Source organism: Colletotrichum paranaense (assembly GCF_030867605.1).
Source record: "Colletotrichum paranaense strain IMI 384185 chromosome Unknown Scaffold_18.1, whole genome shotgun sequence".
NCBI lineage: Eukaryota > Fungi > Ascomycota > Sordariomycetes > Glomerellales > Glomerellaceae > Colletotrichum > Colletotrichum paranaense.
Genome location: NW_026848976.1, coordinates 379916 through 395545, shown reverse-complemented (window position 1 = coordinate 395545; position 15630 = coordinate 379916). Strand labels below are relative to the sequence as shown.

The window sequence follows — 15630 nt, the reverse complement described above, 5'->3', positions numbered from 1 at the left end:
AGAACGTGGTCTAGGCCCGATGAGCTCCCCTTTGCTTTCAGATATCAACGTCGAAATGGTTGGTGCTGGATTTTTCTCATATTGAGAAAAACCAGACAACCTCGGAGAACGTGAAATGTATCAAATGGCAGAGCTCACGGCCTGACCAGTCGTCGCCTTGGACTCACGCTCCAGCAGGGCCTCGACGAAGCCGTTGCTGATGTTTCCCGCGGCCTTGATCTCCTTCGCAGCCTGCTCGATGCCAAGCTGGTTGTCAGTCCACAGGGGCTCCTCGGGAGCGGCGTCAGCCTCTCCGACGCCAATGAAGCCGCCCTCGGCAGCCCATTCAGAAGTGCGCTTGATGCCGAGCTTGGTCCAGATCTCGTCGAGCGCCTGGACAAGCTGATCGCGGTACTCCTTCTTGTGGCCAGGGGTAGGGGTGACGCGCAGTCTCTCCTGTCCGACGGGAACCGTGGGGTAGTTGATGGACTGCACGTAGATCTGGTAGTCCTGGAGCAACATATCCGAAGCCTGCTTGGCGAGCTCGGCGTTGCCAACCAGGATGGGGATGATATGGGAGGGGTTGGGGATGACGGGGATGTCGCGGTCGTTCAGGGCCTCCTTGACCGCGCGGGTGTGGAGCTGCTGAAGGCGACGGTCGCCGTCGTAGTCCATCTGGTACTCAATGGCCGTCTTTGCGCCGGCCATCGTCGCGGGCGGGAGTGACGTGGTGAAGATGAATCCGGGGGCGAGGGAGCGGATCATGTCAACGAGCTTGGCGCTCCCGGCAATATAGCCACCAACGCATCCGTATGCCTTTCCGAGGGTACCAGTGATGATGTCAATGCGATCCATGATGCTGCCCTTGGGGCGGCCCTGCTGATGCGCTTCAAAGTCCAAGTGCTCCGCGACACCGGCGCCGTGCGGGCCGTACATGCCGACGGCATGGACTTCGTCGAGGAACGTGATGGCGCCGTACTTCTCGGCCAAGTCGCAAATCTCCTCAATGGGTCCAATCGATCCACACATGCTGTAAACGGACTCGAACGCGATCAGCTTGGGAATGTGAAGCGGCAGCGACGCCAACTTGGCCTCGAGGTCCGCAACGTCGTTGTGCTTGAAGACAATCTTCTTCGTTCCGGAATGACGAATACCCTGAATCATAGACGCATGATTCAGACTGTCTGACAGAATGACACACTCGGGCATCTTGCTACCAAGAGTCGCCAGAGTGGCATCGTTGGCCACATAGCAAGAGCTGAAGACGAGCGCGGCCTCCTTGGCATGCAGTTTGGCAATCGTGCCCTCCAATTCGACAGCGTGCTTATTGTGTCCAGAGATGTTTCTCGTGCCACCAGCGCCGGCGCCGTACTCGTCCAGGGTCTCGTGCATCGACTTGAGCACGTGGGAATTGCGGCCCATTCCGAGGTAGTCGTTGGCGCACCAGACGGTAACCTTCTCCTCCTTTCCAGCCATATGGGCACGGGGGAATTCCTTGGCGAGACGGTTAATGTTGTTGAAGTAGCGGTAAGACTTGTCCTTGTGCTTCTTCTCCAGCTCGGCGTTGTAGTAGGCCTCGTAGTTGAACTTGGCCTTAGAGGCGTCCGAATTGCCCATACCAACAGTCGAAGCAGCGCTCTGACGAGCAGCCGGGATACTGGGAGGAGCTTGAGCTACATCAATGGTCAGCGGGGAGGGTTCCTTTCCTTTTCTCTTCACAATAGGGTCTCCATACCTTTGTTGAGCAAAGGAGCATCAACAGCCCGGGCATCCTTGCTGCGGCTGGTGTGGATGTTGGCGCGGCCGGGCTTGGAGTTGGTGCTCAAGGCGCGGATGCCAGCAACCGAGGAAGAGCCTCCCATCTTGGCCGGGCGTCCATGGCCGTACTGGGCAGACTGGACAGTCAGAGCCTTGCCCATGACGGGGCAGCGGTGGGCGAGGAGCTGCAACTTGGACATTGTTCCTCCGCAAGGAGAGACGGCCGTCGTCTGAGGCGCCGCCTGAATGGCGTGGGGACGAGCCGAGGTAGACAGCGCGCGCAGTTTGGCGGGCGAGGCCGACTTCAAGAAGGGGCATATGGCCTTGGATTGACGCAGGGCAGCCTCCATGGTTATTCTCGAAGGCTGACAGAGGTAAATCGTACGGTTTCGCTTTCGAGATGATCGTTCAAGTTTGGTTTGTTTCGGAGCAGAGAACGGTGTGCGACTCTGGTTTTGTTTGTAGATTTCGGTGTGTGGCGACTTGAAGCGCGCGCGAGACGTGGATGCGAGTGAGGTCAGCGGGTTTGCCAGAGAAAAGTGATCAGCGCTGAGGGGCTGAACACAGGTCAATGGGCAGAAAGAAGCGGTCGACTCTTGAGATCGACAATTGGGACGGTATTCCTGCTGGTAAAGAGCAGAAATAGGAGAAGAAGGGGGGAAAGAGAGAGGTTAAGCAAGATGAGGAGAAAACGGGAAGGGGAAGCGAGAAAAACGAGCAGATTCCCGGACAAGTCCTTTATTTTAGTGTCTCCGGTGAAGAGTCGCCATGACACCAAATCCCCAAGGGCGCAGTAGAAGGGTTACGGTCTGGGCAGTAGGGTAGGTACAGTGTACCTCGTGCCGACCGGCCGCCCCGCCATCTGGCTGAAGTTTGAACCCCAGCACCGCTGCACCACTGCACCACCCCAACGGCACGCCGCACCAGCGACTCGGCACAGGGTGTGGTAGGTGCGGCCCTGCGCATTTTTGGAGCCTTTGGGACTCTTGTGAGTGGTGGGCGGGACTCAGGTCAGGCCTGGGCAACCCGCCCCGAGATCCAACCTAAACGCATCGCATTTGTTCTAGGATCTAGGCGGTGAGTTGGGGTTGCCGCTGCACGCGATTTCTCATCCTCAACGTCCCTCAAGGCCAGATGGCAGACCTGAGAGGACTGCCAAACTTCCATCGCCGCAAGGTACTCAGGTACATCCCCATTCATTCAATAGGGCCGGGGTTGTCTTGTACGGTGTTGATGGGTGGGACCCCTAAGTCCGCAAAGTGGAGTCTCCGAATACCGAAAGTCGGCACTTGGACCAATCAACGCTCGTCCATAGCCAATTTCTGATGACACCTGATTGGCAGATCAACTCAATACCGCTGCGCAAATGCGAAAGTGACCTGAGGTCAGATCCCTTTTGTCCCTTTTTATTTAATTCTCTTGGTAATACCACCCCAGTTTCGGTGTTTGCTACTGTCTTTTTTTCTCTTTGCTGCTCGCTTGAGTTCCGCGGAACTTATTTGCCTGAGGTACGTACGCAATACTATGTAACCAAAGATCCAACGTCTTCCTTTTCTTATGCCCACATGGCCTTTCTTCAAGACCCCTGCTCTTCTGGAAACACCGCTGTGGATCCTGCAAAATCAATCGTACGAACACTGCGCCGGTGTCTTCCGAGACCGAACTTGACAGAGCCCGTTCCGTATAGCCTACAATAGGTAACAGCTTCCGCTTCCGAAGAGCGGTATTTTTCAGAGCCAATTCCCGCCGCAGGTACAATAGTGTTGTACCAGGGCACAACAAAAGGGCACACAAGCTCGAGAGACACATGGAATCAAAGACAGGTAAGCAATGAGGCAGATTCGTGAGCTTGGCTCCTAGATATTCTCAATGTTTCGGGGCTGCAGTTGTCGTTGCCTTAGTCACCTTGTCACATCGCCAATGTCCCGCCCATGTCTCAACTGTGCTCTGCCCCCCTCCTGACATTGGTGCTAACAGCGGAACATGGAGTATGGAGCCAGGAGGAGCCGTTAGGGTACGTTGTCATCATTCGCCGAAGTCACTTGCAATTATCTCAGCTTGTTCCATCCGACATCATAAATACGAGGATACAGTCAGCCACACAGGTAAAGAAGTAAGACACGGAACTTTGCGATCTCAACAAGTAGTCTGTTAACCATCACTGGTTGCATCCGCCACCACGCGTTAATGTTGAGGAGTCTGATTACCCCGAGTAAGCCTCGAGCCGAATTCCTAGGCGCACCAACTTTCGGTGTTATTGTATGCCTTTTTGACATCATATCATATGACTCTTACACCGCCCTTGATGAGTCCTCCACGTGAAATCAGAAAACCTCCAAAAGAACGCCTCCAAAAAGGGTATCATAAAGCCAGCCCTGCAATGCCGTCAAACGCCCATGCCTTCGAAGATGCCTGAAGATGCCCCCCAAAGAAGAACTACCTAAACGTCTCCTGTAAACGCCTAGCCAGCGCACTTACAAACCTTGCCCTGCCGATGCCGATGCCGACGCCGACGCTGATGACGAGGGCTCCCCTATGCGGCGTTGTTCCCCGAGTTTTCCTTCTTCGATTGCTTTACTTGCCCATGTGGGAAGCCTGGGCGCACGATGTCGCCTTCTTCCCGCAACCTCCCGAAGCAAATCCAAATTGTCGTCGTCGTCGTCGTCTTCCTGGAAAGGATTCGCTCGGCGAACGTTTGGGGAAGGTTTGGTTTTGTCGAAAACGATCTGCGGATGCTGCTGATCAAGTCGTTAGCTGCAAAAAAAGGTTTGCTGAATAGGTGAGTACTGAAAGACGAAAAATGCAATGGCAGAGCAATGGAATGAGAGGCGTCGGGCTCATACTTTAGGCTCCTCAGTCATGTCTTGACCCAGCTTAAGCTTTTCGCGGAATTGGTGTTCTTGAAGCGTCGTCAACTCGTTCGAAAGACTTTTGAGTCCGTCAATCGGCGCGTACGCAAGCTGAGAGGGAGGAATATGTCCTGTGATGACAGCTGCTGCAAATCTCGGGACTGTCATCAAGCTGCACAGCTCCTTCATATGCGAGTGGTTTGGCAACTCTCCCTCCTTCATCTCCGATCTCACGAGCCATGTCGAGCTTGCGATCCGGTCAGCCAGGACGGCCTTGTCCTCCTTGACCGCATCAGCTATTGCCGAGTCCGTTATCGTATCGAGTGACTCGAGAATTTTATGCTTGAACTGCTCCTCCCAATTAGTAATTCCGGGCCTCTTGGGCCTCTTGACCGCAGGGGATGAGAGAGATTTGTCTCCAGGCGGGGGAGAGCTTGGTGTCTGCTGAGCCCTAAAGAAGGTATTGGCACCAGCCATGGGCATGGGCATAGGGCCAGCTACTTGAGGCTGTGATGTTTGATCATGTTAGCCATGTTCACCCAAATCTGGAGGTAAACTTTACCTCTACTGATACCCGCTGAGCAGTCTGCTCCGTAATTTGCGCATCAGAAACGGCAGTTGCAGGCTGCATCGACTGCAAGGAAGCGGCAGTTTGTTGTATCGGTGCAGTGTCAATCTGAGTTGCCAGAGCCCCAGGCACCGGCACAGGCACAGGCGTAATTTGCGGCGGCTTCATCGTATCGGGTAAGGGCTTCATAGCTTCCACCAGATGAAATGCCTGGTATGTGTTGAAGACAGGCCTTTGAGGGAGGTTTGGAGTTGGGATTGGTGTTTGGACGCTGCTCCCAGCCACACCAAAGGTCTGGGTGACTGTTTGTGGCATGTATGATGTTGCACCCACCAAGGCTGGAGCGCCAAGTTTAGCGATCCGTGCCAGCTCCATCTCTCGATACTTCTCTGGGTCGGTGTTGCGGATAGAATTCATGTAGACCTGGTTCCTCACATCCTTCAAGTCCTCAGGCGTTAAGATTTCGGACGTATCTTCCTCTTCAAAGGTATCCGTCATGATGATCGAGCGTATGCCCTGAGACAGACTTGGATGGGTCAATAGGCTGTCGAGAACAACGTCCTTGCCGGCGAATGGACTGAGGTCATCCTGATCAGGCTCCCAGCGACTTTTGGCGTATTCATTATCTTTCTTGGACCATCTTTTCGGATTTTCGCTGTCCACAACTCTTGACGCCAGTTGGGTCTTGAATACATTTCTGTTGTGAAGCGCTTGTTCGTATGTCCCGCCAGATATGAACTTGTAAACATATACCGGCTTTCGCTGGCCAATGCGGTACGCTCGACCCACCGCTTGTTGCTCGTGAATGGGATTATATTTGTAGTCGAAGATGACCACGCGGCTGGCGCCGTGGATGTTCAGGCCAACCCCACCGGCTGTCGTTGAAATCAAATAGACTTGGTTTTCACCGCTGTTGAAATTTTTGACTTGCTGCTGCCTCTTATGGATTGGAGTGCTCCCATCCAGCCGAGAGAATTCTCTCCGCTGTTGTCTGAACAGATTGTCCAGATAATCCAGAGTCGGGATTGATTGTGAGAAGACGAGAACTTTCTCCTTCATCCTTTCGCACTGGTCCAGAATGCCGACGAGGAGCTGTACTTTCCAAGACAAGGCAGGCGAAGGCACATCCTGCTCTCGTTGCAGGATTTTCAGGCCCTCGCTGATGATTGTGCTTGACAGAGTCAGACTAGTCGGCTCTTTCTTCAACAACGCCGCACGCTCGTCAATAAGTCTCTTTTGCCAGCACCGAGGGTGGTTGACGATGAGGCTAAAGTTGATGTTTGCACCCAGAGTCTTGACGCCTGCAACGTCCGCGTCGTTGTTGAGGGCAGCGAGGAAAGCGTCGTAGAGCTTGCCCTGAATTGGTGTCATGGGAACAGTAAGTACAAATTCCATCTTTGGCGGAAGGTCGTTCTTAAGACAGGATTTGATTGTTGCTCTGTTCGTCTTGGGTGCTACAGTAGCCTCCAAAACAGCAAGTTGTTTCTTTGCCTTTCGATATTGACTTCCAGTGCTGTCCTCGTAGAGGCCAGACTGAATCGGTTCGGCATAGTAGTCCTTGAACTCTGACAGGGGACCCAGATAATTAGGTGCGACCCAGTTGATCATGCAATAGAATTCTATCACATTGTTTGCCAGAGGTGAACCGGTGAGTGCGATGCGTCGTTGAGTTTTGAACTTGGCGGCTGCGATAGCTATCAATGAGTCAGGGTTCTTCATTTTGTGAGCCTCATCCGCAACAACAAGGTTAGGGCTTTCTGTGAGTATTTGCGCAATCGACTTCTCCTGGGGTGTCGGCATCTCGCCCCCTAGAGGAGCGGCCAGTTTCTTGAACATGTCGTAGCCAATGATCATGACGCCGCCGGTTTTATCCCAGTCCCGGATCATGGGGGCTCTCTCTAGTGCATTGACGACGGCTTCCATTTTGTAGAAGTGGCCAAGAACACCATCAGGAGCCCACATCAACAACTCATCCATCCAGTTATCGACAAGCAAGGCCGGGCAAAGTACCAGAGTCTTGGATTGTCTAAGGTCTTCTGGAATTTGTGATAAAATAGACTCATCTTTCGATCGTGCGGCCTCGGCGATGGCAACAAGTAATGTGATGACCTGCATGGTCTTGCCGAGTCCCATGGTGTGAGCGAGGAGACATCCCTGCCGCACCTTGGCGTCGTAGACGATCTGGTTCCACAGGAAGCGGACACCTTCAATCTGGTGGTCCTTGATGCGTTGACCGATTTCGCTGTTAATGTAGATCAGGCCTTCGTCATCTCCCTTGGTTTCGTTGATAATGAGACGTGACTTGTCGCTCGAGATGGTGTCGGATGCTGCCAGCTTCTTGCGCAATTCCTTTCGTCGCTGCTCCTGCTCTTCTCTCCGGCGTCGGTCACTTTCACGGAGATCTATAGCGGTCTGATCCATGGCTACCAAAGTCTTCCGTTTCTTAGACGGAGAAACTTCGATATCGTCGTCGGTAAAATCTCCTTGGGACTCCCCAGTATCAAAGCTTCCACGGCGGCCAGAGCTGCTGGCTCGGGTACCCTCAGGAAAGTTGGGCAGTATGCCAGTCTTGACGAATTGACAGAAATCCTCAAACTGATCTACCTTACCCTTTATCTTCCTGACCTTGATTTTGTTGTTGAGCCTTCTGGTGATGGTATTGGCAGCCGCCGGCTTACAGAGTGCAAAGACTCTGAACAAGCGGGCAATGACGGTGCCGAGCTCGACCGCACTTTCTTGGCTGTGATTTTCAGGCAAATCCTCAAGAGCTGCGATCACGAAGTCCGTCCAGATATCAGCGGGATCCATGCTCTGGATAACGCGAAAGAAGGCCTCTCTCCATCGCGGAGTAAGCCGTGAGATGACGCAGATCAAAAGTCGCTTGTTGTCTCCATGCTTTCTCCATATCGTCGGCGCGATGTCCCCAATCTTGCCATATTGGTCGAATGGGGTTTCTAGTTGTTCCTTTGTTGGCTGTTGCTGCTCGTCACCATCGCTTTCAGGGGCTGGCGTTGCGGCTGCCGATGCCCTTGGCTTTTCAGGCGTGACTAGAGAGATGAAATCCGCCTCGGGAAGCGCAAGCTCAAGCTCATGCTCGGAGGGCGCGGGCTCATTCTCAGGTTCATCCTCAGGCTCGGAGTCAACCATTGTCAAGTCGATTATGCCAAGGTCGGATTTCATATCGACCGGAGCGTCGGCTGGAGACTCGTCTTTGAGCAATCGCGGAGGTTGCGGCTCCTGCATTGGCACATCTTCAGGGTCGTCCAAATCCATGGGACTTTTTGGGCGAGTCGCGCTCGCCACGGGCGGGAGCGCGTTTGTCATATCGTCAACCCCCAATTCGTCATCATCGTCAATTACGAAGTCGTCATCGTCGTCGTCGTCGCCGCTGGTGATAAGGTCGCCATCCTCGTCAGAGAGATCGGGCCGCGGGGCTGGATTTGGCCGTTGCTTAGGCATCGTCAGTGGTCGGATGGGTTCGGGTCCTCGCAAGGTATCGAGAAGCCACTTTTCAGCTCTCCGGTCCTCGACGCTAGACTCAAGGCACCGTGCTTGTCTGCGCAGCTGATCTTCGGCCGGCCATTCGTTCAGCTTGATTTCTCGACAAAGCTTTTCTATGCGGTTGTTGAGAGCCTCGAGTCGAGATGTGGTACTCGCTATCTGTCGGACGAGGCCAGTGCGCCGGGCCTTGTTCCAGATGGCGTTGGCTTTCCAATGCTTTTTGATTAGTTTTCTCTCCTCCCAAGAGGCTTCAATCCGTTGTATTTCCTCCTTTAGTACACGTTCGACATCATCCGAAGTCAGGTGGTGAGACTTAAGTTCCATTTCTCGCTTTTTCTCCTCTTCCTCTTCCTCGATGGCGTCTCTTGTCTCTGTGTCGTAACCTTCGTCGTCATCGGAGTCCCCGAATACCGGAAGAATCTCGTCTTCCTCCTCAGGCTCCACAAAAGGAGACATACCATTGCGCAACAATATCAAAGACTTGTCGTTCATGCGCAGTAGTCGTCGCAACGCTCGGTGGACTTGCCGGCTGTGTCCGGTGGGAATCAAGCCCCTAGCAACGAAGTGGAATGTATTGCTGCCTTCATCTGCGGGGCTTGCACCAGGTGCAAGGCTTGACTGAGGGACTTGACGGCTGATAATAAGCGCATCGGGTCCAAAGTACGCCCCCAGATGATTGAATCTTGAGACAAGCTTCTGGTCCACTTGCTGAGTATCCGGATGTGTTCTTCTGGAGGCCGCAGGCGATGGAGAAGGCCTTATGCTTGCTTTATCGAGCTCCTGAGAAATAGCGTCGTCTGTTACAGCTGGGATGGCCGGCGATGTTTTCCCGCGGTTTCCGCTGGGGGTCGTATTCGACAAGGGTAGCCGGGTATCTGCTGTCATAGACTTCCGAGTGACAACGTCGTCGGCCGGGGTCCTGATAGGTATGTTGCCAATCCCTGTGATAGTACTGGTGATCAATGTTGGCGCCATCTTTCTCTTCTTCTGAGGCGGTTCGCTCGTCTGCATGTCTTTCTCTTCAACGACGGAGGCCAATGCATCTTGATCCGTGTTGACGTCTTGCGTTGTGATAGTCGTTGGAGGGTCCTCTGTGGTACTGGGATTTGGGGCTGCGGGCTGCGGTTTGCCGTTGATATGCAGCTCTAGCGAGCTTTCTTGGCTATCTGCCTCCTCTTTTGCCATTTCGATCTTCTGATGTCGATAACCGTGGCTTTTCGACTTGAGATAGTTGATGGCTTTGACAATCGTCATCTTGTGAACGATTTTGACGATGCCGAGGTCTCTGAGAAGACCGTCAAGAGGGGGCATAACATCTTCGTAGGTGAGAAGCGTCTCCCCGTCAATGTCATGCTCACGGAGTGCTTTTGCAAGAATTACCGGGTTGGGCCTCTTGCTCGTAAGTTTCGGATGCCATGGCCGACTTTCAGCGGTGCATAGCTCATGTACCAGCCGTTCAACGTCCCAGTTGAAGGGATCATCCTCATTGCCCTCCATGGTGGCTGTCGTTTAGGACATGAGGTTGGCTAGAAATTGACAAATTGATTAGCACCAGACTGAGGAAAGAGGGTATGAAGGACGCAGATCTCGGGCATGGGTAGTGAAAACAGAATTCACTGGTCAAGCGAGCTTGAAGCAATGTGTATGAAGGTAGATTGTGAGAGAAAAGGGCAAAAAGCTTGGGAGATAGCTGCAGTGATATGTAGCGACCTCGAAAGTATGATCCACCGGTGAAAGAATATGACGAAAGAACCAGTGTCGGGCTTTGGTTCGAGAAATAGACAGCAACAATCTTGAAGCCAGACTTACGGCGGATTTTGAGGCGGGTAACAAAGCGCATGAGTGGTCCTTGATTACTTGGTCGGATGGGTCGAATGCAGGGGAGAAGACAATCGTGCTGACTGCCGGTTTTCGGAACTTGAGCTGTATCTCTGAGTTCTGGACAGCCCGAGAAGTCTCGACAAAAACGAGGATGCGTTTGTTCCACCAAATAAGAGGTAGTTGACGATTGTGAAGAAGACCAGCCACTAGCAGAAGTTAAGTGGTGGATACGGGAAAGACTTTGTAAAGAAGTTACCGGCAGAAGGATGAGGCGGGTCTTCCAAATTTGGGTTGGGTCAGCGGGAGGGCGTATGAAAAGTGGTGATTGTGGTGGGAGGAAATGGTGGTACCAATCTCGAGGAAGTTGTAGGCATTGCCGCTTCAGTTGCCAATGTCGAATTCACGACGCGTGAGTCTGGAGAAGTCGCGGAAGTCGCAATTGACCTGCTCAAGCCCCACCTTCCCTGGTCAAGCAGGCCCGCAGGGTACCTCGCCTTAAACGCTCTGGATGAAGGCAATGTATCTTTAGGTATATGAAGCTAGTCCAAATAAAGTTAGATGACTTGCAGCACGTCCCCTTCAACACGTGACCGATCTTTCGGGTTTAAGATTAACTAAGACACCTTAGCAGAGGTCGTTCCTGCCTCTGCGAAGAGCCGAAGTCCCTTATCGGAGTGGGATGGAGGGGTAAATCGCAGGCACGGAACTGACCTCCAAGCTTCCGACCCCGCCATCACTTGGTTCGTATTTCCATGGGACGTCTTTTGTTGCCTTGAAGGACTCTTGCAGAAGACGGTCCGGGGTCACTTAGTAGAGTTCAAGCCGATTATCATCATTTGGTCTTGATGTCCAAATAGTTGCAAATATCGTTGAGCTTCCGTATAGCCTGATGTCAAGTCATTGCTTGTAAATTCTCCCCACTTAGATTGATCACGTCTTGTGTGCATCGTACCTGCCGGCTGAGGTACAGTGGGAGTACCAGCCATTTGAAATCCAGACCAGCAGTTCATGGTGGGGCAGCCGATTTCTCGTCACTCCCCCGCCAGACATACCTCACTGACATGAACACTCATTCCTCATCCGGTGATATTTGACTTCACATAATCTCAGTAGACTCGACAACTGGCTTGAGTCTCTGTTTGTTTCAGACAAAGTCAGGCCTGTCTTTTCACCACCAAAAAGGGTTTAACCTTGACAATCCGTCGCTGTTCCTACTCTCATTCGACTCAAATTATCCGACTTGCAATTATTAATCACGGAGGCGCAACTATACCAGCTCATCCAATTTCAGGACCATTATAGCTTGCAGTCGGAGCTCTAGACTCAGTCTCATCAAGGAAATTTTCACCAGCAGCATGGCAACTCCGACGTTGACGAGGGAGCAGTACCCGCCCCGGCTCTCCCAGTCGGAGCAAGACGCCCTCGTCCAGACCGTCAAGGATTGGGCTATCGGCAATGGCTTGTCAGTCCGGCCGCCTCCTACGGTCGTGACGCCGGAGTCGGACCCCAAAGGTATTCTTGCGGTAAACGTACCCGTAACTCTGTTCCCTAGTCCTTTCCCCAAGGGATGCTTCGAACAGGCGAGATCTGTGCAAAAGACGTATAATGAGCTCTATGCCGCCATCAGCAGGGATGAGGAGTTTCTGAGTGCCATGGTGGATGAGTATGTTTCCACTTCAGCTTGATAGTCACGCATCAAGTGTAGTCTGAACGACCATAGGAAATGATGCTGACAACGCGTAGGGTCAAGGGAGGCGACGACTTCATTGGCAAGTTGTGGGATACCCACGTGCGAGTGAAGAAGGAGGGATATACTCAAGTGCGTAGTCTACCGGTGCTTCAGGCAATGTGACTAATGATGTGCAGAGTCTCTCTCTGGGATTGTTCAGATCAGACTATCTTGTCCACCAGGATACCTCCTCAGGCGAACCTAAACGCCAAGTCAAGCAGGTCGAGTTTAACACGATAGCTTCATCCTTTGGTGGCCTTTCGTCCCGAACCTCGCTTCTCCATAAGTAATCTTACACATCTCGCAAGGAGAGAGAAACCCAGAATACTAAACGCACATAGGTTTCTTTCCGTGGCAGAGTACCCTCTGCTTGATCATTCCATCGAGTCAGGGTCACTCGACCTGCCCGAGAACAAAAGCGTTCAAGGCCTTTCCGGCGGCATCCGCGCCGCCTACGACGCATACGGCCCATCGGAGCTCGGCCACAAAAAGTGCGTCATCTTCGTCGTCCAGGGCGGCGAGAGAAACATATTTGACCAGCGCCACCTCGAGTACGCCCTCGTCAACGACGCCGCCGACCCCGTCACCGTCTTCCGCATCCCCTTCTCCGAGCTCCTGCAGCACACCACCGTCGCCGACACCCCCAAGCGCCAGCTGCTCTACAAGCTGCCACGAGACCCAACCAAGGTGTTCGAGGTTGCTGTCGCGTACCTGCGGTGCTGGTACGACCCATCCGACTACCCGGATGAGAGCGCCTGGGAGGCCCGCTACCACCTCGAGAGGTCGTCCGCCATCAAGTGCCCCACCGTCCTGACCCAGCTGGCCGGCAGCAAGAAGATTCAGCAGGTCCTGGCGACGCCCAGACCAGCAGCGGCGGCGGGTGGTGCCTCGCCTTCGGTCCTCGGCCGGTTCATCCCCGACGACGCTCCCAGCACGGCCGCGGTGTTTGAGACCTTCACCAACATCTTCCCGATGGACACCTCCGAGGCCGGGCTCAAGGCGCGTAAGATCGCGCAGGACCCGGAGCTATGCAAGAGCTACGTCCTCAAGCCCCAGAGGGAGGGCGGCGGCAACAACCACTACCGCGAGGACATTCCCGAGTTCCTGAAGAAGACGCCCGAGACGCACTGGGGTTCGTACATCCTGATGGAGCTCATCACGCCGCCCAAGCAGGACAACATCATCCTCCGCAACGGCAACCTCGAAGAAGGCGGCGTCATTTGCGAGCTTGGCATCTACGGCACTACGGTGTGGGATCAGGGCACCGGTAAGGTTGTTCACAACGAGGAGGCGGGCTATCTGCTCCGCACCAAGGGCGATACTAGCAACGAGGGTGGTGTCGCTGCGGGTTTTGGATGCATGGATAGCTGTACGCTCGTCTGAGGAGAGCACATCTGGCGGATTAGATCATCATAGAGCCGTTGAAAAGTTCCTATGCGTGACCTGAGTAAACATTGAAATGGAACAAATGGTTCAAGCAGCTAGAGCAAACGTAGCGCAAGATCCCAGTCAAGGCGCGAGTGAGAGGAGCAACCCATGGTATCAATTATCGTCCTAGAAAAAAAGAGTTTTCGTACAGCACGCCTCAACCAGCCCATTTATCAGGTCATTGTACACAAAAAAGATATAGGAAAAATCTCGATAGAGTGGAGATAGAGAGGAGGGAGGCCAGTCCAGGTCAAGGTCTCTTCAAGGGTACACTCGTCTGTCGTTCGTTTCGTACATGGCACAAGAGAAACTCCGTTTGTTGTATTGGGGTGCATTTACTCGCTGGCCTCGCCGCCGTTGTTGCCGGTGTAAGGACGCTTGAGGACCTCGATAGAGCCTGTGACCTGACGTTAGCGTAGCTCCATCTCTTCCTCGAAAGCCGATTCGCATTGGGATGGTATGTTGAGTGGGGAGAAGACGTACGCTGGATAATGCTCAGGGAGCTGCGGTTCTTGCCCTCGGCATCTTGGTAGGCGCGCATGGCAGCCTCGCCCTCGACGTAGACCAGAGTGCTATTACAACACGTTAGCACACTTTGAAACCCCTCAAACACCTTTTATCCTTCATCTCTCTCCGCCTCCCCCCAAGCTTATCATTGCGGTGTGGATGTGAGTGCATGCGTACCCCTTGGGCAAGCTCTGAAGGAAATCCCGACGGGGACCCTCAGCCTCAAAGCTCGTGACACGGAACCAGCTGGTCTGGCGGTTATCCTTGGGCCCGCTGTTGCTGGCGACGGCGTATCTGATAATCTCGCGGCCGGTGCTGGTTGGGACGACCTCGGGGGCGTCGGCGAGGTTGCCGACGATGGTGATGCGGGCGACGTTGTTGGACGGGGTGGTGCTGAATGCGCGGGCGGCGGAGGCCATGCGCGGGGCGACGGCGGCGCGGCGGAAGAGGGCGGAAGCAGACATCTTTTTTTTTGGTTGCTTGGTTTGTAAATGTGTAGAGCAAGGAACGCTTTGGTTCAAGGAGTGTCGAGAATGTGAGGTGTAGGACGGCAAAAGATGGTGTTGAGGTGTCGAAATTGGCGAGATACTCGTTTGGGGGGGAAGCTACCTTAAAGTGCCAGTGTGGGAGCTGTCGATTTCGTTCGCGGTGGGCGCGTTCCATCGACGCGGTCCAGGGGAAAGCACACGGCACCTCAGCTTGATGCACTGTAAAAGTGGCTCGTGCATAAGGCGCCAGGTCCCGGGAGTTTTCGTATTAACCCCTGAAATTGGATCTCATTATTCCTATAGCGGGGTTGTTTAATTGGACTTAATCGCCTTACCGGAAGTGCCAAAGGAAGGATGGAGAGTAATCAACCTTCACATCGTCTACCTATCTTCGTTGTGCTTGGAAGCTCCTAAGTTTTTGTCTTTGATGAGGAATCTTATTAAAACTCCTTTTGTATCTCATAGACAGGGATTATCTCCAAGGCCAATCAAGATCTTGATGTGAATACAAGGCGATATACGGATACAGAAAACAAAAAAGAGTTCACCACCGGCGTGGCTACATCTCTTGATGCTCATGCTGGGATTCGAACTCGGGTACTCTCGTATGCGCTGAGCCTGTCGTCGAGTAGGCTGGTTGGCGTGAATAATTGGCGACCATGAACCATTCCACCACCCAGCCAGTTTGACCTGACCCCCCGACCTAGAGGGACGCCTGCTGTGCTGGTGACTAGACTGGAGTTGAGGGGGTACATATGGGCTTCCCTCCTGCGTGTATTCAGGTTTCTCGTGTATATTCCAGTGCTGTATCATATCATAGTTTCGTAGATGCCTTAGGTAGGTAGTTTCAATGTACCTTTGCGGGTGTTCGGCCAAATGAATAGGACTGGGGGCCATGATATCGTTCTCACTCGCTCTCAGGATGCATATTTTACATGAGGACGATACATGCAAGGTCGAGCTTCCTACCATCGCGCCGAGCAAGAGGCGGCACGGAAACGA

The 15630-nt window shown here is 53.4% G+C and overlaps 5 protein-coding genes across 5 annotated transcripts; 1 reads left to right on the top strand and 4 right to left on the bottom strand.

Moving 5' to 3' along the window:
* Nucleotides 1–120: 120 nt before the first annotated feature.
* Nucleotides 121–2087, bottom strand: CPAR01_15189 (5-aminolevulinate synthase; the record flags this gene model as incomplete). The annotated part of the gene is made up of 2 exons (XM_060499438.1): nucleotides 121–1652; nucleotides 1715–2087. 2 exons carry the CDS (start codon nucleotides 2085–2087, stop codon nucleotides 121–123), a joined length of 1905 nt encoding a protein of 634 aa, XP_060341870.1.
* A 2124-nt stretch (nucleotides 2088–4211) lies between these two features.
* Nucleotides 4212–10152, bottom strand: CPAR01_15188 (SNF2 super family protein; the record flags this gene model as incomplete). The annotated part of the gene is made up of 3 exons (XM_060499437.1): nucleotides 4212–4475; nucleotides 4581–5093; nucleotides 5149–10152. 3 exons carry the CDS (start codon nucleotides 10150–10152, stop codon nucleotides 4212–4214), a joined length of 5781 nt encoding a protein of 1926 aa, XP_060341869.1.
* A 620-nt stretch (nucleotides 10153–10772) lies between these two features.
* Nucleotides 10773–11486, bottom strand: CPAR01_15187 (uncharacterized protein; the record flags this gene model as incomplete). Its single annotated transcript, XM_060499436.1, has 2 exons — nucleotides 10773–10980; nucleotides 11284–11486. The coding sequence occupies 2 exons, from the start codon at nucleotides 11484–11486 to the stop codon at nucleotides 10773–10775; spliced, it is 411 nt and encodes a 136-aa protein (XP_060341868.1).
* A 345-nt stretch (nucleotides 11487–11831) lies between these two features.
* On the top strand, nucleotides 11832–13588 carry CPAR01_15186 (glutathione synthetase; the record flags this gene model as incomplete). Its single annotated transcript, XM_060499435.1, has 4 exons — nucleotides 11832–12139; nucleotides 12220–12295; nucleotides 12343–12491; nucleotides 12547–13588. The coding sequence occupies 4 exons, from the start codon at nucleotides 11832–11834 to the stop codon at nucleotides 13586–13588; spliced, it is 1575 nt and encodes a 524-aa protein (XP_060341867.1).
* Nucleotides 13589–13968: 380 nt separating this feature from the next.
* CPAR01_15185 (uncharacterized protein) lies at nucleotides 13969–14745 on the bottom strand (the record flags this gene model as incomplete). The annotated part of the gene is made up of 3 exons (XM_060499434.1): nucleotides 13969–14030; nucleotides 14117–14205; nucleotides 14318–14745. Coding segments are annotated over 3 exons (579 nt in total), but the record flags the coding sequence as incomplete, so codon positions are not given.
* Between the last annotated feature and the right edge of the window lie 885 nt (nucleotides 14746–15630).